The sequence below is a fragment of the Heteronotia binoei genome, chromosome 11, assembly GCF_032191835.1.
Source record: "Heteronotia binoei isolate CCM8104 ecotype False Entrance Well chromosome 11, APGP_CSIRO_Hbin_v1, whole genome shotgun sequence".
NCBI classification, from domain to species: Eukaryota; Metazoa; Chordata; class Lepidosauria; order Squamata; family Gekkonidae; genus Heteronotia; species Heteronotia binoei.
This window is the reverse complement of record NC_083233.1, coordinates 1,070,240-1,093,761: the sequence shown is the minus strand read 5'-3', so window position 1 is coordinate 1,093,761 and position 23,522 is coordinate 1,070,240. Positions and strand designations below refer to the sequence as shown.

Below are 23,522 nucleotides of genomic sequence, written 5' to 3'. Positions count from 1 at the left end.
ATCTAAACCCCTCTTGAGGGTGACTATGCTTGTGGCCGTCACCACCTCCTGTGGCAGTGAATTCCCACATGTTCATCTCCCTTTGGGTGAAGAAGTACTTCCTTTTATCCGTTTTAACCTGTCTGCTCAGCAATTTCATCGAATGCCCACGAGTTCTTGTATTGTGAGAAAGGAAGAAAAGTACTTTCTCTACTTTCTCCATCCCATGCATTATCTTGTAAACCTCTATCATGTCACCCCGCAGTCGACGTTTCTCCAAGCTAAAGAGTCCCAAGCGTTTCAACCTTTCTTCATAGGGAAAGTGTTCCAGCCCTTTAATCATTCTAGTTGCCCTTTTCTGGACTTTCTCCAATGCTATAATATCCTTTTTGAGGTGCGGTGACCAGAACTGCACACAGTACTCCAAATGAGACCGCACCATCGATTTATACAGGGGCATTATGATACTGGCTGATTTGTTTTCAATTCCCTTCCTAATAATTGCCAGCATGGCGTTCGCCTTTTTTATTGCAAACACACACTGTCTTGACATTTTCAGTGAGTTATCTACCACGACCCCAAGATCTCTCTCTTGGTCAGTCTCTGCCAGTTCACATCTCATCAACTTGTATTTGTAGCAGGGATTCTTGGCCCCAATGTGCATTACTTTGCACTTGGCCACATTGAACCACATCTGCCACGTTGATGCCCACTCACCCAGCCTCAACAGATCCCTTTGGAGTTCCTCACAATACTCTCTGGTTCTCACCACCCTGAACAATTTAGTGTCATCCGCAAACTTGGCCACTTCACTGCTCACTCCCAACTCTAAATCATTTATGAACAAGTTAAAGAGCATGGGACCCAGTACCGAGCCCTGCGGCACCCCACTGCTTACCGTCCTCCACTGCGAAGACTGCCCATTTATACTCACTCTCTGCTTCCTATTACTCAGCCAGTTTTTGATCCACAAGAGGACCTGTCCTTTTACTCCGTGACTCTCAAGCTTTCTAAGGAGCCTTTGATGAGGAACTTTATCAAAAGCTTTCTGGAAGTCAAGGTAAACAACATCTATCGGGTCTCCTTTGTCCACATGTTTGTTCACCCCCTCAAAGAAATGTAACAGGTTAGTGAGGCAAGGTCTTCCCTTACAGAACCTATGCTGAGTCTTCCTCAATAACCCGTGTTCATCAATGTGCCTACTCATTTCACATTTTCCTTGCAACTTTATCTGTGCTGTACTGTGTTTCAATGGAGTGGAGCTTGGCTCAACTTCCCAGGGTTCCTATGGCCAGCTGAAGCTTCATGGAGTTGTGGCCTTGCAAATAAAGGGTTGATGCTTTGAGCCAGCCTTGTCTCTGCTAAATGGACCTGAGAACTCTAATCTGGGAACCCTCAACCAAAGGGGGATATTACTAATCTGAGTAAACCTGGCGTGGGGGGAGAAGCTTGCAATGCCCATCCGTTTCATGTTTTCCCAGGCTGGGAGCACTTTATATTTTTAGCTTCTGCTGTGATCCTTGTGCTTTTTCTTTATGTTTTATTTTTAAAGTGTATTGCAAATTCCACTATTCCCCCACCTTTCCATTTTAAACAAAATATTGCAAGATACAAGCATGTTTGTATTTTAAGTTAAAAAATAAAATCTTTGTGTTTGCCAGAGTCCTTCATAGAGTTTATATCTCTGCTACCTGGCATTACATTTTATGAGATGCATGGCTCAGCCCCATAAAGTCCCATTTATGTCAGAACTGGCCCTCCTAACAAATGAGTTTGACACCCCCCTTGCTTTAACTGTTCCCTGTTTAAATGGACTGTAGTAGAAAGCCAGAAAAGGAGCTGGCCCGGAGGGGGGTGGGGTGGGGAGCCATCTGCTCTGCCTGGCAGTGGTTTTTGTGGCTTTGCTGCTACTTTTCATTAACTTCCCCCCACTCCTTCTCAGAGGTCTATTGGACCAGTGGAGGGAGAGGAGGGGATTGCCCAAAAAACCCAAATCTGAATACAGTACCAGTATAGGGACCCAGGATTTTTTGGGAAACCTGAAATTTTGGGGGGTCCAACAGACCTGAACTGAAAAATACCAGGGGGGGGGGAACTGCCCACCCCTAGGGCTGACCTCTCTGACCTCAACCATGACCTTCACCCCCAATGCTCTGGGGTGTGCGTTTATGATGCCTCCCACCCCACTGCTGCCAAGACCCTTCCCAGCTGCACCCCACCCACAGGCAGCCAGGCAGACTCTGACTGGGGGAGGGGAGATTTTTCTGCAAGTAAAAATCAGATTCTGTCCTTCCTCAAGACACAAGCGACTCTCGACACCAGAATAGATTTCCAAAGTCTCTTTGCTCAGTCGAGGGGCAAGGCATGGAAGCCAATTGTCCTGGTTCCGTGTGAGGCCATTTCAGAGGTAATCGCCCCCTCCCCAGCAAGGCCAATCTCATTACTGCCTCCCAATTGTCCAAGGGGAGGAGCTCCCTTCAAGGAAGTCAGGGCCAGGAGGAGAGGCAAAGGGATGGGAAGGGCAGCTTCCTCTGACAGCATGAAAAGGAAAGGGGCTCCCAACGGCTCTCCCCATTGAATGGGGTGAGTGCCCTTTCTGATGGAGGTCTCCCAAGAGTCCATCCAAAGTCTCATTTGCATCAAAAATGCATTTTTGGTCCTTCCCCATTCCATTTGGGAAATTCTTGATGTGTTGAGCTTCCTTTAAAAATATGTCCACAGTATCACCTGACCTTACAGGACTCAGCATAAAACCAAGAAGCCAAAAATCACCTCTGAGGGCCTGCCTTTCCTTCTGCTCCCCCAGAATTCTTTAATTTCAGGTGCTCATTTATCTCCCCCCCCCATGGCACTCCAAAGTGGGCGACAGGATTCTCCATTTTATTCTTTCACCAGCACTGCAAAGCAAGTGTGGCTGAGGGGGTGTGACTGGCCCAAGGTCACCCAGCAAGCTTCTACTGGGGGGATTCAAACCTGAGTCTCCTGGATCTTACTCTGCCACTCTAACCACCAGACCACACCTAACTATGCTCACCTGACCTCAGGGGCAAGTCCACACACTCCCAGTGCCTTGATTGTGCGTACACCCTCACCTCTTGAGAAAAGCAGCAGTGGGGGTGGAGCTGGGCTGATTTGCTGGGCCAGTTACTCCAGAGGCTCCTTTCCCCTCCCCGTGGGGGCGGGGGTGTCTCTCCGAGGGCCAAATCCAGCTCCCACTCGCAGAGGGCTTTCAGGAAACTCAACCAAGGCCTGCAACCACCTTCTCTCAGGCACTGCAGTTGCGCCCACCTTGGGGTGGGGGCCTTGAGTTTTAATCTGGCTTTTTAAATCAATTTTGATGTTCATTGATTTTAAGAATTGTGTTTTGTACTGTAAGTGATGTTACCTCTATCCAGTCCCACCTACCCGAGAGAAAAGAAGTTTTAGGAGTGCTTTAGATAAAGGCAGAAACAAGTTCAAGGCTGCTTCGAAAATGGCAAAAGTAAACTCATTCAAATAAAACTATTCAATTAATCGAAGGTTAGAAGCTAATGCCTTTAATGCAAATAACATTCCGCCACCAAGAAGCAAATAATGTTCCACTCCCAAGGAGGGCAGAGTAGGTGGGGCCACAACTGATGGTGGCATCGGGCGGGGGGGGGGGGGCAACAAGCTTGAGGAAAAGGTCCCAGGCAGCAGGGGGGGGGGGGCAACTGAGGCCCTGCAAGCTCCAACTGGAAGGATGAGCGAAGGGAGGCCAGCAAACCAAGAGCAGAGGCACAAATCTCAGGTTCACTTCTGCAGCAAAAGCTGGCTGGGGGCTTTACTAGAAGAGGGGGCTGCGTCTGGATTTGAAGCATCAGCAGCAGTGGGGTTCATTCAGTGCTACAAATGGGGCTGGAGAAGCAAAGGCCATGAAGCTGTAGACAAGGCTTCTCTCCCTTGCCCTCAAATTGTATTTGCAGTCCTTGACTGGACAGTGTCCACAGTCAACACCATTCCAACCCCACCCACCCCCAGTTGACCCTTTTCAAGGAATTCTGACCTGATCAGGAGCTCGAGAAGGTGGCTCAAGTGCCCCCCCCCCGCACTGGCCAACTCCTGTGCTGGTTCAGGAGCACTTCCTTTTGCCTGTGACACAAAGCCCCCCCCCCCACCTCCCTGGCCACCTTCTTCCTCCAGTTGGCCCAGTGGCCTCCCAAGGGACGCTGCTCTCAGCCAGACCAGCCCCCCCTTCCAGGCAAGCTTTTAATTTTTTATGACATACTTGAAAATAATTGCCTAATTGGCTGAAGCCCAAGACTACACTCAGAGCGCATTCCAGGCCCACTCTTCCATGACCAGAGAGAACTCACGCACACACATGCTGCAGAGGAGAATCAGTCAAGGCAGGGAGGCTCCCAAAGCAAAGAAAAAACTCCTGGGGGACATGGTGGGAAGGAGGGCACGAGAGCCACTGGTACTCCCCCCACCCCACACAGGCCCTGAGCCTTAACTCTTCTCTGCAGCAAGGCAAAGCAAAAGTGCACCATGTTCAGACAGGAGGGGGTTCCCCACAAGCCCAGACGGTTGAGCCTGCCACAGAAGGGCGGGGGGGGGGGAGGGTTGGGGGGGTAGCAATCAAGTTCTCTTTCTGTCACAGTGAAGGGGGGGGGGGCGGGGAGCAGACTGCAGTCCATCAGCTCCACAACAGGCAAGCCCTGAATAAAGGGGCCTGAGTTACCCTCCACTCTCTGGAGGGGGGGAGGGGGGAGCACCAGAGGGAGTCCTTCATCCTCATTTGTCTTGGACACAAAGCAAAAGCGAACAAACCCCCCCAAAGTGCAGGCCACACAAGCTTGAAGCCTTTGAAAAACCAGGAGTTCATTACTTGTCAAGCCTGTTTCAATAGAGCGGAATCTAGCAGGGCCCCCTTTTCAAGCCGAACTTTGTCACGGAAGGGAAGAGGTACAAAGCTGCACACGGAGGGGGGGGGGGGGATAATCCAGACAATCTTCCCTCAAAGAGGGTATTCTGCAGAGATTTAAATCTTCACTTGCTCACCAACATGAGCATGGCCCCAGTTTGAGCCTCCATGCTGCCAAGAAGATTTGCAGCACCTGAAAGCCTCCCCCGAAGCTTTTAACTATACTTCAAAAGTCCATTTTCAAGTACTAAGAGGGCTGTAGACATCTGCAGAGCATCTTCCCTGCTCCCAAACTAGGCAAAAGCACACTATGCAGAATGCATGCACACATGTATATGGGCTTACTTAGAGTAATTTACAGAAGTTGGAGTACATTTTGTGTGTTAAACTGCTGTGGAGCTGCAGTAATGATGACAGAGGAATGAACATAACAGACAGCTCTGCCTTGGCAAAACTCTCAGGATCATGCAAAGCAAAGGCAGGAGCCAAGGCCCTGAGCACATTTCCAACTAGCCTGTTTTGTCTTGCCCCCCCCCAAAAAAAGTACCCAGAGGAGACAATGTGGCTCTTGGTCCCTTTTCAACAACCCCAACACTGTGAAGCAGCAGAACAAAACTTGAGTTCACTGGCATCTTTAGGACCAAAGAAGTTTTATTCAAGGTCTAAGCTTTCATATGTTGCTTCAGACCAGCATAGCAACCCCACCTGGATCTGTGAAACAGGTGAGGTTGAAAGAGCATGTGTGCTGGCTGCTGCCTCCCCCCCAGACCAGCCCCTGGCCTTGCAGAGGGACAATCGGAGCCCCCTCCCCAAACACACACACAGAAGGCACACAGACCAGACGCAGCCATGCCAAAGCCCCCCCTACAATTGCTCTAAAAAGATCTCCCCACAGTGAGGAATGGCAAATGAGGGGTCAACCTAACTGCATAGTGATGCATAGAGTTATGGGGAAAGTCCTAGTTTTAAATATAGAGTGGGGGGGGGGGCAAACTTTTTGTGCCTGTGAGCACCTTTAGAATTCTGGCCCATGGCACAAAATGGCTGCTGGCAGCCTCTTTTCAGCCACACAGTAAAGACCCGTGTCTGGGGGAGGGGAGGAGCTGCTGCAGAACCAACGTTTTTAAAAATATGTACAGCCAATCAAATGCCCAGTGACAAATCAGATGCCTTACTGGACAAAACTGCACCCACTTTTCTTCAAACACTTGAAACTGGAAAGCAGTCTGCAGGCATGATGGTGTCCACGGGGACCCTGCAGGAGTGATGCTGAACTGATAGCGGGCGATCAATGAAACAGTGGTGGAAAAGCCAAATTCTGATTTTATCCATTTACCATATTTATAGTCTGCTTTTCTTATTGAGAATCAAAGCATGTAAGCTGCTACAATCAATATGAAAAGACATCTACAAAGAACAGTGTTTTATGAGGGCAGTTAGGAAAGAAGAAAACTGTCCGTACTGTAATAGCCTTCTGCAACTGCATTTGGAATGCTGCATACATCTCAGTTAGCGAGATCTCCAAAATAATTGTTGCAAAGGAAAAGGCACAGAAATGGTAATGGGACTGCACCTCCCTGCTTACTTCTCCCCATTGTAAGACCTGTCCATTTATTCCTAGTCTCTGCTTCCCTTCATTTAACCAATTTTTAATCCACAAGAGAACCCATCCTCTTACCTCATGGCAGCTACATTTGCTCAGGAGTCTTTGGCAAGGTATCCTGTCACTTTCTGCAAACGCAAGTCTATACCGTCTACTGGGTCACTGTTAACTAACACGTTTGTTCACTTTCTCAAAGAACTCCACCAAAAGGCTGGTGAGGCAGGACTTCCCTTTCCAAAAGCCATGCTAATTGTCCCTCAGCAGGCTTTGTTCTTCTGTATGGGTCATGACAGGGACTGCTTACTGGGGAGGGGCACAAAACAGGGAAAATATGGACTGTGTCCTTCCATGCCCATCCCCATTGCTTACCATGAACCACAAACTGAACAGGGAGACGCATCACACACTTCAGTTCATGAGCAACAAACAGATTCGGTTCATGCCCATCAACCTTGTGCTTATTATGCAAACTTCCCTCTAGGCTTGGAGGCATCTAGACTTTTCCCAACATGCTTTGCAGACACATTTTCACTTGGGCTTTTCCACTCAAATACATTACTTGGTTTTAGTCAAAACAAATAGGCAAAAAATAAGTCTCTTGTCCCCTCACAGTGTTGCATTATTTTCCGAATCTAAAGTCAGGCTAATTTTTTTTTTTACATAGACAGACAAGTCTTGTGACTTCTACGTTAACTCTCACAGAAAGCAAATAATATTCTACTTTCTAGATCCACAATTTTATGACTCAGCACCAGACACACACTACTGGTATCCAAAGCAGCACATACCTTTCATGACCAGCATTTAGTCAAAGACACAACTTCTAGTCCATAGTATTAAGGAAACCAAAGTCAACCCTGTCCGACTCCATTAACCAGTACAGTATTCATTTAAGATCAGCAGGTCTAACTGGCCCAACCAAACCAAAGCAAGTCTGCTTCATGGCAGAGACCAGGGATTTGGTTCTGGGTCTCCCGAGGAAAGCTGTATTTAGGCATCATGAACTTAGCCACATCCCCTGTGTCCACCTGGATGAGCCGCTGGTAGCCCAAGAAAGAGATCTGGAGACAGCCAATGACTGAAGACCAAGAAACCTTCTAAGATGCCATTTAAAGAACTAACAAATTCAAAACAACAGAGATTCTGTCCTATAATAAATTTAGACGCTTCTTTCAGGAATCCACTTTTCCTGGTCCCACAAAGCAACTTATAAGAACAAAAGAGACATATTGGATCAGGCTAATGGCCCATCCAGTCCAACACTCTGTGTCCAACACTCTGCGACCACACTGTTGTTCCCCAAACAGCAGAAAAACAAATCGTTACTGTCCCATAGTGTTCCATTTACATCTTGTGGCTAATAGCCATTAATGGCCCTCTGCTCCATATGTTTATCTAATCCCCTCATGAAGCTGTCTATGCTTATAGTTACCTCCAATTCCTGTGACAGTGAATTCCATGTGTTAATTACTCTTTGGGTGAAGAAGTATTTCCTTTTATCTGCTCTAAACCTACTGCTCGCTCCTTAATTCCACCGAGTGCCCAGGAGTTCTTGTATTGTGAGAAAGGACTTCTTTCTCTACCTTCCCTATCTTATACTTTTGTAAGCCTCTATCATGTCACCCCTCAATCATCATTTCTGCAAGCCAAACTTCTTTGTCTCCTCCAGGAGGCCTTCCTTCTGCCTGCCTGCCTGCCTGCCTGCACCATGAGTTGGGCTGTGCCTCGCTTCCCCCAAAGGGCTCAAGGCCCAGGTATTTTTCCAGAAGGGCCTCCATTCTTAAGCAGAAAGAGAAAACATTTGGAAAAGCTTGTGGGAATTGCTGGGTTTGGGAAGAGGCAGGCAGAGAGAGGAGCAATGTGTTTAACAGACCAAGCAACTCAACAGAGCTCATTAAAAGGGAACGATTTGTAAGGCAATAATTAGGTCATTTTTCTGGATAGCTTGTCTTGAAGTTCAGCTTTAACAGTGAAGAGACTGGGAGGAAAAAGGAAGAACTACGGTAGCTGAAGCACCCACATGGGTAGGCCCTGACCCCAGTGCTAGGTAGAGCATCCCCAAAGCAGCGAATGTTGGCCCCGGGAAGCTCTGTGGACACCAGTGACTCACTGCCTTCCGGGCTTGGAAATTAACAAATATCTCAAGGGTTCAAAAGCAAGGGCTAAACACAAGGCTAAGATGAGGAAAGGAAGAGTTCTACCAAGCTGAATAAATACGTGAAATATACTGGTATTTTTGGAGTATTTATTCAGACAAATCAGATTTTCTCATCTGATTTGACTATTGATCTAGCTGAGTCCCAATAAAAACCAATATTATTCATTTATTCATATTACTTCATTTGAGCTCAGCTTCACTAGCTGAAGCAGAATAAGTCCATCCTCATTCTGGGTGAACTCACACCGCTTCCGGGTTTCTTGTGCACAGAATGGCTGTGCAAAAGTGATTTAAAGGGAACTTTAAATAGTTCAGCAAGTGAAGGGAAGCCTCAGCAAGCGAAGGCATTTCAACTGATCAGCTGAGAAGTGGGCCAGCCACACTGTTCAACTGATATGGTAGGAAGCCATCTCAGAACTCTCTTTTACTCCCCCTGCTGGGAGCAAAATGGGGGGGGGGGGATTAATGACTTCTTGCCATGTAAAGGTAGTTCTGCCAAATAAAACTGACAATTAGGGATGGGCACAAACTGAACAACCAATCGTGATTCCAGCTAAAGATGGCCAATTTGTGCTTTGTTCCAAACTGGTTCCTCTGATCCTGCCACACCTGAGCATGAAAATAAATCTGCCCTTTTTTCTTGGCATGTAGTTTGGTTTGTGTTCCCTTCATTTTTCTAGCCAGACTGGAGCTGCCAAGATTCCCCAGCCCCCTGCCCTTTTGTGCAGTTTTCGGTGAAACTGAGTCGCTGGGGGAGGGGGCACAGAGCTTCCTTGGGCCATTCTCTGCCTGACATTCTCTGCTTTGGGGGTGCTCTAGGGGTCAGGGCCTACCCATGTGGGTGCTTCAGCTACGTCACTTCTTCCTTTCTCCTCCCATTCTTTTCACTGTTAAAGCTTTGCTCTCCCCAGCCCCCTGCACTTCAGGTCAGTTTCCAGTTCCAGAGAAGCGCAGCAGTCTGGGGAGAGCAGAGCTGTCGCTTACAGTTCGTTTCCAAGCTTCCTGGGGATAAAGCTAACTAGAAGCTGCAGGCCGGCTTCCCTTTCCTTCCCCAGCTTGACACACTCCTACGAGAGCAGTTTACTGGGGGAACCTGCTTTGGGGGCCTCCTCAAATCTAATTCACAACAAACTTTGAGAGAAGGTAGGAGAGAGTCAGCTGCAGAGTTTGCCACAAGTTTGGTGTCTCCAGCCCTCTCTGGGGCTGCTCTATTCCTTCCCAACCAACGAACAAACCAACGAACCACAAATCATTCAGGAATTTTAAAAACAAAAAATGAAACAAACCAAACACTAGATCGGGCAACGCAATGAACCATGAAATGAAATGAACCACCATTTTCATGTTCCATGCCCATCTCTAATACTGATTATTTCCTGAATTCCAGTAGCATACTAATACTGGGATTCAAGAGCATCAGTATACACTGATATTTTTTGGGTTTGGTACACCTAAACCCAAAATATACCTTTTTTTGTGCACACCCTTATTCCCTGCTTGTGTACCTGGTGTCTATTTTTATTCAGCATGCAAGACCAGCCAAGGTAGGGGTGTTGAACATGCGGCCCGAGGGCCAAATCAGGCCCCCGGAGGACTCCTGCCCCAAAGCAACTGGCTGTCATCTGTTTCCTTCTCCCTCTCTCTTGCTTCCTTCTGCATCACAGCTTGCTTTGCAAGGCTTGCTCAATCACACAAGGAGCTACAGATCAAAACCTCTATTTTCTCCATTGGCTGAGGCTCCTCCTTTGCCAGGCTCTCTCAATCGAACAGCAGAGCTACTGAGCCAAGCGTCTCTTCCTTCTATTGGCTGAGGCTCCTCCCCCTCCTGGCCCCCTGGGGAAGGAAGGAAAGAGCCAGAGCTTCCTTTTCCCAGTTCCCTGGATCCCACGAAAGAGATACAAAGAAAGCACCTTTAAGACCAACAAGTGCTAATGTTCTAAGCATGTTTTAAGTTTTTAAAAAATATATTTTAATTGTATTTGTCTGTGTCCTTTATAATCTGTATTTCTGCCACCTAATCTTAAATAGGTACATGGCCTGGCCCAACAAGGCCTCAGTTATGTCAAATCTGGCCCTCATAACAAATGAGTTTGACACCCCTGAGCCAAGGGACTTCTCTCACAAGGCCCACAGCATCACAGTCCAGATGTTCCCCTCTGCAAAGGCTGTCTTCCGCTGAACCAGTCAAGGACAGTTTTGTCTTCCAGAGCCTCCAAGCAGCAGAGCTGCCCCTTGGCTCCACTTCGTTTTTAGAGGTAGGTTATAGCAAAAGAGTGCACATACTGCATAGTGCTTTTTCTAAAAAAAAAATTAACCTTCCACACATCTGGACTGGCACACAACCTCAATTCTGAATTATGCCTCAAAGGCACCCTGAGAAAGGTAGGAGGTCTTTCTGGTATACCTTCACTAGCATCTCCCCACACTTATTCTTAAGAAAGAAGAACTTCTGCAAACTCAAGACTGCCCTCTGCTTTGTGACTCAACACCTGCTTCTAATAAACATATGTACATACACACACACACCCTGCACTAGGTCACATTACCCATATCAAACTCACAGCAAATCAGATTGGCCATTCTGAATTTTACAATCACAGACAGCTAGAAAGCACTTAAGGCCACTCCCAGCAGACCAGACCTTTCACTAATGCTTAGCTGACATGTTTGTGGACCTTGAAGTCACTGGCAGCATTTGTTCAACAATATAGTTTTTATTGCATTTTCAATGTATTTTTTGTAGTACAAGTAATCACACATTTTTAAAATAAATGAACTTTTAAAATCAGTGCTTCAGAACTGAGTTTTGTTTCCCTGGTACGATGTTCTACTGGTACACACAATCATTAAGTTCTTAATTTTCTATTGTGATGGCCTTTGGCTATAAACAATAAATATTTCTGCTCTGCAAGGCTATATATAATCAGGCATAATAAATGCAAACCCATTCTATTTCAGCTCCTATAATTTCAAAGTCCAATAATATTGGTCAACCTTAAAGGATAGCTTTGAAGACTAGAAAACAGGTATATGTGAATACATGAGGCTGCCTTATAGTGAATCAGCCCCCCCCTGGTCCAGCAAGGCCAGTCGTGTCTACTCAGACCGGCAGTGGATCTCCAGGGTCTCAGGCAGAGAAAGGTCTTCCCTTCACCCACTGCCTGGTCCTTTTCCACTGGAGACAGCAGGGACTGAACTTGGGACCTTTGGCGGGCCAAGCAGATGCTCCACCATGGCCAGCAACAACTTAGATAGCCCTTTGCTTAAGAGAGAGGCCCTGGAGGCACATCTACCTGACTGTCCACTTGCATGTCTCAAGTGCTGGTCTCGTGTTGGACCAGGTTGCCCCCTCTAAGGAGCCATGAAGCTCCCTGGCTGAGAAAGGGCCGGCCGCCCCCCTCCAGAACGGCTGTAAAGATCAGATCCCAACCAGCAGCTGCTCCCTCCCTCCGTGGCCCGCACTGCCTTCAGCAGCCTCTTAGGCAGAGGGGAAGAGAAGCTGCAGCTCTGGGCCGGAGCAACTGGTCTCCTGCCAAATCTCTCTTCCTATGGCGGCCCATTCAGCCCCAGGAACTAGAAACATGACAGGAAAGTCGCACAGTGAAAGGGAACTCAGGAGTGACACAAATCCCTTGGATAATGGCTCCAGATGAGGGAGGGGGGAGACGCTGTGCCCAAGAAAGGAGCCCTGCTTTTATTGGCAAGGGCAAAAGGGGCTGTAAATCCCCCCTTTCAGAAGCAAGCAAGCGCCAGCTCTTTCAAGCCAGAGGAAGGCCTGGGATGTGTCTGACAAGCTGCAGGGCGTCCCTCCTGAAGTGGCCTCTTCAGCACAGCTGGGCTGCCCAGCGGCAGACTCCTTCCCACGTGGGGCCTGAGAAGCGACTGCACCTTAATCCCACCGCAGTCAGAGCTCCCTCCTTTTGGATGGAGGACTAGCATCCATCTGCTTCTCTCATGGGCGAAACAGACAGGTAGACAGCCACCTCCAGCCCATCTGTTCGGAGGCTGTGGGGGGAGGACAGATCAAAGCCCAAGTGCAGATTACGGAGTTCCCGAGGCTGGAAGGGGGGGGCTGTGGAGGAGTCACAGCCCACCCTCGAGATTTTTTTTTGCTTGTGTGCACACACACAAAGCTGCCTGTGGCCAAGTCATGACCACAAACTGCTGCCGCACTCACAAAGGCCCTGTGGACAGCAAGAGACAAGAGGGCATTCCTTGCAGGCCCTAATGGATCAGGGCCCAGGCTGCATTGGAGCAGCACACATGGCAGAGCAGACAGGCTCAGGGACGCAGCCTTCAAAAGAGAGCACGCGAGGGCAGCACCAAGCGGGCGCCAGGACTGGCACTGCCCACGCTGGAAGAAGCTGCTTCATCCCCACCAACTTCATCAGCTGGGGGCTTCTTTGGAACTGGGGAAGGAGCTAGAATAGGTTTTGCCTCTTCCCATTCCTGCAGCTAGCTGGGCCTGGGAGTTCTTAGCACAACGGAAACTTCACCCCACCAGCACTGACTCCTCGAGGAACAAACTGCCTCTCTCCTCCTCCTTGCGCTCAGCCGGCATCACTACAACAGAAGGAAACAAAGAATGGCGCTTCAGCCCTTGAGTCAAAGGCAGCCAAATGCTCTTCCCGACCAACAACTCTGCACTCTTGCTTGCAAAAGGCTACTCAGATGGGGAAAGCCACTGCGTTGCTAGAAAGGGCTGTTTAGAGAAGTCTCCTAGTTCAACACAAGCAGATTTTTCTCTCCTGAAAAGCCACATTTCAGTCCATGAGAACAAAGCACAAAGGCTGACAGCAACATCTGTTTGGTGCCGGGCCAAACGTGGAGGTTTTGTTGCTTGAACAAGAAGGGGATATGCAAATGCCCCGCAGGAAGATGGCAGGAGAGTAAAAGCACAAAACCACGAGACAGATGAGCAGGAGAGACCAGACCCACCAAAAGACAGAAGTGGGGGGAGCCGAAGGCACACAATGCCCGCCCCCCTCACCCACCAGAGCTTCAAGCTCCACCTCAACCCAGTGCTCAGGTGGCCCATTGAGATTAGCAATAAATCCAATCAAAACAGCTTAACCCACTGGAAGAAAACCAAATGTTGTGCTCAGTCACACACTTCCTAAGTGGGAAAAACATCATGGTGACCCCCATAAAAAGGAGTCCCACTTCCTAGAATGGGGGGGGAGGGTGTTCTAGGGCAAAGTGCTGGAGAGGCAGGAGTTAGGCTAACCTTTAAAGACCCAGACCAGCCAGGCTACTTCCTCGCTTGGCGAAGAGGCAGGTGCGCATTTGTCGAGGTCTCTGTTCTGGCTCAGATTTCATGTCAGAATCCTGTGCTCCTCCCAAGACCAGTGAGAGCCAATGTAGGGTAACAGCAGGTTCAAACCCCTGCTCAGCCATACAGCTCACGGGGTGACCTTCAGGCCCATCTCTCTCTCACACACTCCTGCATGAGGGGCTGGAAGGCCAGAGAGCACTGCTCCAAGCTGCTTGGAGAAAGGGTGGGATTTAAAAAAATGCACTACACAGATATTTAACTCTGTAATAGTCTTCCTGCTCCCTCGTCAGGCAAAGGGGCATAAAGCCCCCTCTTGGACTCCTGGTCCTCTCCCAAACTAACATCTCAGCTAAAGAACAAGGGTAAGAAAAGGGACCCTCCTCCTCTTCCCCCACAGCACCCTCTTTCCAAGTACGATCAGCCAGAATCAGCAAACCAAGAAAGCAACAAGCTTAGAGAAAACATTCCCAGAAATTCTGAAACCATATAGCAAGTGCTGTTTATTCCCCATTTCCCCCCAGAGAAAATTTCTGCAACAGGGGGAGGGGTGGAGAGAGAGATTGTATGCACTATGACTTCATTATCAGACCTATGCATATTCCGGTATTTCAACAACATTTTATGGTTGAATACGCTTATAACTGAGCATATGAAGTTGTACGAAAGGCCTGTTTATAAAATTTTAAAAGTACAAATGCCTTAGTTTCCCATAAGCAAAATTACAAATATACTCAGTAACTGAAAGAGCCACAAACTGCCACACCATCTCTATGCTGCCTCAGCACGTGTCATCTTTGTTTCTGCCATCAAAGAGGTAGAAAAATAAAAGCTGAAAATATAACACAAATTTGCAAACAAAAGGTAGAATATTTTGATGGAAACAGTTTCACTTACAGCAAAAGTAGCAACTTCTTCAGGGATACTATAGAACACACCAAACTCTTCCCCACCACTCAGATTAATTGTAGGCAATGTTAGCTACATTTAAACACTAATGATATCCCTGAAAATATTCTATCTGCAGTATACACAGGACATACATATTCTCTTAGGTAAAAATCTTTACACTCCATATTGAGCAACTAAAACTGCAAACCTAAATCACTTCCCTAGGTGTAAGTGCCACTAAATAACAAAAACCTTATTTGTGAGCAGACCAACGTCTCACCTTACAAAGCATTTTAGTCACAACCAAAGGAGACATATTTCACATAAGGCTTTCTTTTCACTGTTCTCCAGAGCTTCTAATCTTCCCACTGGAAAAAACTAAAAAGCATCTTCAGGAAGATCCAGGTGGGCCGGCAGCTGTGTTGGCCTGAAGCAACAGAACAAAACTGGAGTCCAGGAATACCTTCAAGAAAGCTCAACAAAGTTGTATTCAGAATGTGAGCTTCCCTGTGTTAAAAGCACACTTTATCATTAGACAAATGATGAAGTGTGCTTTTAGCACACAAAAGCTTACATTGTCTACTAGATGCCAACTTTGATCTATCCTCAGGAAAACAAAGCAAAACCAGGTCCCCCTGCCCCCCCCCGTTTTATTACAATTCTTCTTTGCTGCCTTTCTTCACCTCACAGTGAACCCATTAAAATATCCTGCACAAAAACAACATCTGAGAACCCCCAACCATCAGCAACCCAACTCCAATAATAAAAGCTGACAATCTAAATAAAAGTAGCTAGCCACCACTCCATCAACTGATTAATCTGAATTAAGAAGCCATCTTGAACAAGCCACTTTTGACCAACCAAAACCCAAGCCCTCCCCCAGCATCAGGTTCCAGAGCCACCCCTGCGAAAGAAGAGCTGGAAGGAAGGGCCCTCTTGCCCCCTTTGCCGGGGGTGTGTGTGCGCGCGTAGAAGGTGGTGCAATTAACACACTGGGGCTGAGGCTCAGGCAGGGAAAAGCTGGCAATCTCCCCTGATATTCACCCGACTCTGGCCGTGGATGTTTCATTCGACTGCCTTATTTAACAGCTGCTAACAGGTAAAATGAGTACCCAGCTTACTGGGGGGGAAAGTGTAGATGATTGGGGAAATCTTGTCCTTCATAATGGAAAAGGGCAGAATATAAATACAATGATCATCCTTCCTGCCTCCCGCCCCCCACAAAAACCCCATCATATAACCTGATGGCCAGACCACATCTTGTGGCAGTGAGTTCTCTGAGTTAATTATGAAGCAGTAATCTCTTCTGCCTCTCCAAAATGGCACAACCATCTATTTCATCAGATAATCAGTTCGTTTACTCAGAGAGAGAAAGATCATCTTTATCAATTACACACATCATACTTTTCTGACCCTGCATTACAGTCTTCCTGCACTCATCTGTTTTCTAACCTGCGCTGCTGCCCTCAAGCTCTTCCACCTTCCCCCGCCTTGCTTTTGTGGCTCTTTTCCGTCCTGTATGGACCACTACAAAAAGTCCTTTTTGAAGTACAGTGAACAGGCCTGTAGTTGCCGGCTTCCCAAATGGGCTGCGCCACAGCATTGTGATATTGCTGGCTTTATTTCCCATTAGTCTCCCAATAACCCCAAGGGCAGAATCCACCCCCCACTTTTTGTGACCCCACCCTAACCCGAAGGTCTCTTTCCTGGCTGGTGGGGGGAAGTGCCCTCATAGTCACCTGACTTGTGGCCACTTCTCACTGGGCTTCCAAGGCAGAAGTGGGTTTGCCATCACCTGCCCCTGCAGAGCAACCTGGGACTTCCAGGGGGAGGGGGCGTCGCCCACTGAAGCCTAGCCAGCACCAACCCTGCTGAGCTTCAGAGATCTGGCAAAATCAGGCCAGCCTCCTGGGCTATCCAGGTAAGAGCACTTCCTGGCTGGTTACTGCAAATTCAAAGTCCACCCATGCAGATTGTCTGGTCTGCACAGAGAACGCACTGGGCTATATAATAGGTCTAAAACAATGCATTAAAATGAAGAATTATCTTTGGACCAGCCACTACAGAGAATGCCTTAAAAACCTGGGATGAATTTTGAAGGAATCCCTTTAAAAGTCCTGCTGGCAGAACTCTTGCTCCTTAGATAGACTGCTATTACTGGTATGTAACAAGTCAGTCCAATTACCATCAGTTACGTGTCTCTGATCTTCTCCAACAACTTCAGTACCTGAACCTGACATAATCACAGGACACCAAGGAAAACCTGCAGCCTGGACAGCCGTGAGCAAGCCAATAACTGGGCTTTTGTCTGCCACCTCAAATCCGTTATCTAATAACTCCAAATTAGAAAGAAAGCTTTACATTATGCCATGTATTTTAACAACATTGCAGGATGGCTGAAATCCATTTAGCCTGGTGATCAAGGCAGAGCATTCGGCATTACTTCTGTTATGGTGGCCAAGGCCTCTACCCCACCTTCCATCATCCTCTCCCCCCCCCCCCAGCATCCTCAGTGCCAAGAAGACAGGCTGGAGTGCCCCCCCCCCGGCAGTGCCCCTGCAGACACCAGCCCACCCTCTCGGGTGTTTGAAGACTGGAGTCCTGTTAGCCTAGTCTGGGGAAAGAGTTCTGCAGCTGCAAGCGGTCGGAAATCAGAGCTCCTCCTGGGACCAGCTCTGCCCACATCAATACATCAGGGGCTACACTGTTCTTTTATCCCAAGGGCTGCAGACACCCAAGATGCTTCCAGACACAATCTCAGTTTCACCCTTTTCCCATGTTTTTAAAAATACAAGAACTGCCATGTCAAAAAACTCCAAAATGCTACTTATAAATCCAACTTCCTTAACTCACTGCCTCTTGCTGGGCTGCTCCTAGCTGCAAGAGCCAAGCTGTCTCCCACTAGAATGCCCCCCCCCTCTAAATGCACTGCATCACCTGGAGGCAGCGTTTGTGTGAACAGAGATCCAAATGCCCCAGCATTCCCTCCAAAAGGCTACCAAAATGGCAAGCGGATCCCTTATGGGAGCAAACTCCCAACAAACAGCCCTCAGCAGACATGATCCCCCAGAGATTTGGCAAACCTCACAAGACTCATATCTGACACACAAACACCCAACCTCCTCTTCAAACTCTGTTATGGACATAAAAGTTGTCTTGCTGCCACAAGCTTTACTAGCAACGGCACAATTTTGTTTGGGTATTATATTCAGAAGTTACAGGAATAATTTTCAGATGAAAGAGAATTTTTGATAATGATTAAGTCTTAGAAGGAAGAAGAACATTAATCTTTGTTTTTATTAGTTAAGGGTACCTTTAAATATTAGTATTTTAAGTAAATAACACCGGCGGGAGTCAAGTAACGGGGGGAGGGGTGGTTAGAAAGTAATATATGGGATAGATAAAAAGAAGTTATTAACAATGCAAGAAATAGATATTGTTACCATATGTTACTAAATAAAATTGTTTTAAACAGATGAAAGAGAATGGAGAAGTAGACAGGCCCTTATGAAGCAGAGTTGGATTTATACCCCGCCCTTCACTCAGAGTGGCCTCCAATCTCCTTCCCTTCCTCTCCCCACAACAGACACCCTGTGAGGTAGGTGGGGCTGAGAGAGCTCTAAGAAAACTGGGACTGGCCCAAGTTCACCAGTTGGCTGCATGCGGAGGAGGAGCACGGAATCAAACACATTTCTCCAAATTAGAGTCCACCTCTCTTAACTGCTACACCACACTGGCTACACCACCTCTCTTCTGTGGAGAAGAAAGTCATAGAAAAAGAGGCCTGGAGAGGGAAAATTAAGCCCCCACCTCCCCCTCTACTGGGGTGGGGGGCATCACCACACCCAAAAGAGAAGATGAACAGGGAGTTCCATGAGGCTTGGCAACAAATTTGGGCCTCCCTCTAAAAAAGCAAAATGGCCGGGGAATCCAGCCTGCTGCTCAATAATGCCACATAAACTTATTCAACATTCACTTATCCGATATTGGGAGAGACAACTGGGACAGCAGCTCCAAGGACGCTGGTTCAAGATGACGACCGACCCCCCGCCCCCCCCGCCCAGTCGCTCCCCTCGCAGCCTTGCCCAGCTTGCAGGGCTCCCTCCGCTGAGAACCAAATGGAGGAGAGTCAAGGCCTCCACCACACAAAGTTCCTTGGGAAACTTTGGCCAGGAGAGAAGCAGGGCAGGCAGGCGCTTGCACGGGACCCAGAGGTTAAAAGAAAAAGGGAAAAGTACCGTGAAATTTCTTCGTGAGGGGCCCCTAAAAGGCAGAACAAGTTCACCGCCATTCCCACACCAACGTGTTAAAGAACCACCACCTTAACACACCCAATCCCTTGCCCCTGTGAGAACTCACACACTTGTTATGAAATCACATCTCTGTCAGTGACTAAACGCTCCACCTCCAGCACACCCCCACGCCCAGACAGCAGGATCCTTCGAGAGCCAGCAAATCACTTTGCTCCTTTTGGCTGGGTGCTCAGGTGCCCGGGAGTGTTGGGAGCAAGGGCCCCAGCTGACAAGTACCGTTCAAAGGGCTTCTCTACAACAGAGCTGCTCAGTGCAATGAAAAAACAGTACTGCTTTATTTTCAACAATTATCAGACACTTTGTATCATATGTTGGAGTGAAGTATTTCTGGGGTGGTGATGCACCCGGAAGCCTTTTCTGGGATTCCCAAGGGTCCTAAACTGAGAATGCCGCAGAGCAGAGGTGCCATCAGGTCACAACCAGCCGAACACCTTCCGGTCAGAAAAAGGAGTGTTCTGCAGGATCCCAGCCCTCACTGTCACCTCCCCCAAGCCCTGGGCCACGAGGAATGCCATGCTTCAGAAACCCTCCTACCAAGACACTTCCTACCCCGCCACCCCCCCATACAGCTAGGAAGCAGCTGCTGCCGTGTGGAGAGCATTCCATTCCACAACAACAAACCAAACCCACAACATCCCAACAGAAAACAGCTCGTAGGTCACCTTTGTTACTGGCAGCAGTCTAACTTTCCAGACAAAATGTAACCTGACAAAGACTGAAATCTCTCCCCTGGGATTAAACCCCAGTGAACCAGGAGGGCTTCTCTTTAAGAGAGCAGGTACAGCCCTACACTGCAGGACGGGCCATTTTAACAGGCTCAACTACTCAACCTGACAAATTTCACAAAATCAAACTGACGCTCTGCTTATCCCATTCGCATCCCTAACCAAGTATATTTAGGACACCCAAACCCCATTTCTAAACTCACACGTTTTGTTTTCTTTTAATGAGCAGCGTAGAAGCTGGGCAGGACCAATAAACTCTTGCGTCGCAAGGAGGGGATTTAAGCAAGTCTGGGCCACAAAGTCTGACTACCTCACTCTGAGCTTGTCGAAAGAACACACCCCAGGCAACAACTCTGAACATCCGGAATAGCCTAAAGATGAGGCCACCGGAAAGACAACACCTGATCAGTGGCTACTCAAAATCCAGAGAAATCTGAGTGGAGCCCCCGCCCCCCAAAAAATCGTTTTTCAGTATTTTGCAGTTCTCTCTTTTGCCTACAATTGCACACGCAGCAGCAAATATTCCTTAGTTAACATCTCCGATTTAAGAGATTGACCAGAAACTCTTCCATCCCGTCTGCTGAAATAGGGCGCAAGAGGGAAGAGCAGACAAATGTCATCTTAGGTGGGGGGGGGGGGCGGGAGTTCCCCAGGATTCAATAAGCAAAGGACCTGCAAGGACTTGGCAGGTTCTCCCCCCCCCCCGCCTCACCCCTTCTCTCCCCCCCCCCTCAGCCAGCCTGCCTTGAGATCTGGCCCCCCCCGCTTCCTCTTTCCCTCCTCCCCAGCTGCTCTCTGGGGGGGCGCCCCCCCCCGCTCTTCAGCTGCAGCCCTGCCCTCGGCGCTGGGGCCCCTCCTCCCCCGAAGAGGAGCAGGAGACCAGACTCCCCCCCCCGCAGCTCCTGGGGCCCCCAGGGGGAGGAGCCGCGGCGGCCAAGCAGCAGGGCCAAGGCCGCTCCCCTCCGCCTGCCCCTTCGGGCCCAAGGCGCGCCGGCGGAGGGCAGGGTAGAGCGGCTGGCGGGAGTCCTCCTCGGCATCCGCTCCTCGGCGCCACCCGGCCCAGCCGCCCCCCCCCACCGCGACCCCGCCCCCTTCCGCGGCGGGCCAGAGAGACAAAGGGCGCAGCCGCCCCCCCCCCCGCCTCACCTGGGCAGGTGAAGCCCGCCCGCCCGCCCCCCGCGAGGCACCTACTTGGGGTTGTGCGCGGTCCAGGCGACGGGCTGGAGGGTCTTGGCCCCCGCGAGCGGCGCCATCGGGCCCAGGGCCCCCAGCAGCAGCAGCAGCAGCAGCAGCAACCCCCGCCCAGCCTCCGCCGCGGCCATCCTCCGCCGCGGCCCCACCCCCTCCCTCACGGCCCTCCCCTGCCCGCCCCGAGGAGGAGGCCGCCCGCCCCCGCAGCCCCCCGCCCGCCGCCGCCGCCGCCGCCGCTGCCATCCCGCGCCCTGCCCGGCGGCAGCCTCGGCCCGACTGCCCGCGCGCTCCCCTCGCCGCCCCGACGCCCCGCCTCGCCCCGCCCCCCGCCCCACGCAGCCAATCGCCGCCCCAAGGGGAGGGGCCTCCGCCTCCGCCCCCCACCCAGGATTGCTGCTGCCGGAGACGCCCAACGCGGGCCGAGGCTGCCCCCTGCCGGACGGAGCCAGGAGACGGCAGCACCCCCCAACGCCCGAAACACTCGCCGGGGAACAAGAGGAGATCATGCCTCAAAGCCCCCTCTCCCCAGAATTCCTGCACAAGGACCTGGTTGAAGCCACAGACGCCCAGGCAACCGGGGAGGCAAAGCCGAAGACTCCACCCCCCGCTCCCTGGGACACCCGAAACACTCACCCAGGCAGAAGAAGGGGGCAAGAGGAGCTCCTTCCCCTAGGCAACCCCCCCCCCCCCCAGACCTGGTCGAAGCCACAGACGCCCAGGCAACCCAGGAAGAAAACCAGCAGACTCCCTCCCCCCCCCCCCCACCGCTCTGCTCCCTGGGATACCCCGAAACACTCGCCCGGGCACAAGAAGGGGACAAAAGCCCACCCCACCCCCCACCCCCCACCAGAATTCCTGCACAAAGACCTGGTTGAAAGCCACAGACGTCCAGGCAACCTGGGAGGCAAAGCAGCAGACTCCCCACCCCGCTCCCTGGGACATCCAAAACACTCGCCCAGGCAGAAGAAGGGGGGCAAGAGTAGGTCCCCAAAGTCCCCCCCCCCCGCCCCCCTCCAGATTTCCTGCACAAGGGCCTGGTTGAAGCCACAGATGTCCAGGCAACCAGGGAGGAACAGCAGCAGGCTCCCACCCCCCCACCCCCCGCTCCCTGGGGACACCCGAAACACTCACCCAGGCAGAAGAAGGGGGCAAGAGGAGGTCATTCCCCAAAGCCCCCCCCTCCAGAATTCCTGCAACAAGACCCCCCGCCCCTGCTCCCTGGGGACCTCCCTAAACACTCGCCCAGGCAGAAGAAGGGGGGCAAGAGGATCCTCCTTCCCCAAGGCCCACCCACCCCCCACCACCCAGAATTCATGGGAAAGGACCTGGTTGAAGCCACAGATGCCCAGGCAACCGGGGAGGCAAAGCAGCAGACTCCCCCCCCCCCCCCGCCGCCTATTGGGACACCTGAAACACTCGCCCCAGGCAGAAGAAGGGGGCAAGAGAAGCTCATTCCCCAAGTCTCCCGCCCCACCTCCTAGAATTCCTGCACAAGGCCCCTGGTTGAAGTCCACAGATGCCCAGGCAATGGGGGAGGCAAAGCAGCAGACTCCCCCCCCCCCCGCCCTGCTCCCTGGGACAACCGAAACACTCACCCAGGCAGGAAAAAGGGAGCAAGAGGAGCTCCTTCCTCAAGTCTCCCGCCCACCCCCTAGAATTCCTGCATAACGCCCAGGTTGAAGCCACATTCGCCCAGGCAACCGGGGAGGCAAAGCAGCAGACTCCCACCCCCCCACCCCCTGCCCTGCTCCCTGGGACAACCGAAAACACTCGCCCAGGCAGAAGAAGGGGGCAAGAGGAGCTCATTCCCCAAGTCCCCCGCCACGCCCCCCCTTCGAATTCCTGCACAAGGCCCTGATTGAAGCCACAGTCACCCAGGCTACCAGGGAGGCAAAGCAGACAACTCCCACCCCCCTCCGGCCCACTTCCTGGGACAACCAAAACACTCGCCGAGGCAGAAGAAAGGGGCAAGAGGAGCTCCTTCCCCAAGGTCCACCCACCCCTCCTCCAACCAGAATTCATGGACAAGGACCTACTCGAAGCCACAGATGCCCAGGCAACTGGGGAGGAAAAAGCAGAAGACTCCCCCCCACCCCTGTTCCCTGGGGACACCCGAAACACTCGCCCAGGCAGAAGAAGGAGTCAACTGGAGCTCATTCCCCAAGTCTCCCTGCCCCCCCTCCCACCCCAAATTCCTGCACAAGGCCCTGGTTGAAGCCACAGACGCCCCGGGAACCGGGGAGGCAAAGCAGCAGACTCCCCCCACCACCACCCCCCGTTCCTTGGACACCCGAAACACCGCCCAGGCAGAAGAAGGAGGCAAGAGGAGCTCCTTCCGCAAGGCCCACCCACCCTCCTCCACCCAGAATTCATGGACAAGGACCTGGTCGAAGCCACAGATGCCCAGGGCAAACGGAGGCAAAGCAGCAGACTCCCCCCCCCGCCCCCGCTCATTGGGACTCCCTAAACACTCGCCCAGGCAGAAGAAGCGGGCAAGAGGAGCTC

At 50.6% G+C, this 23,522-nt stretch overlaps 1 protein-coding gene across 1 annotated transcript in view; it reads right to left on the bottom strand.

The window, feature by feature from the left end:
- The window catches only part of LOC132579648 (ephrin-B1-like), a 121,213-nt gene extending 100,065 nt beyond the window's left edge, over positions 1-21,148 (bottom strand). Inside the window, exon 1 of the mRNA XM_060250177.1 lies at positions 21,018-21,148. Within this exon, the coding sequence (XP_060106160.1) occupies positions 21,018-21,148 (131 nt within the window). The remainder of the gene's footprint in view (positions 1-21,017) is intronic.
- Positions 21,149-23,522: the final 2,374 nt, after the last annotated feature.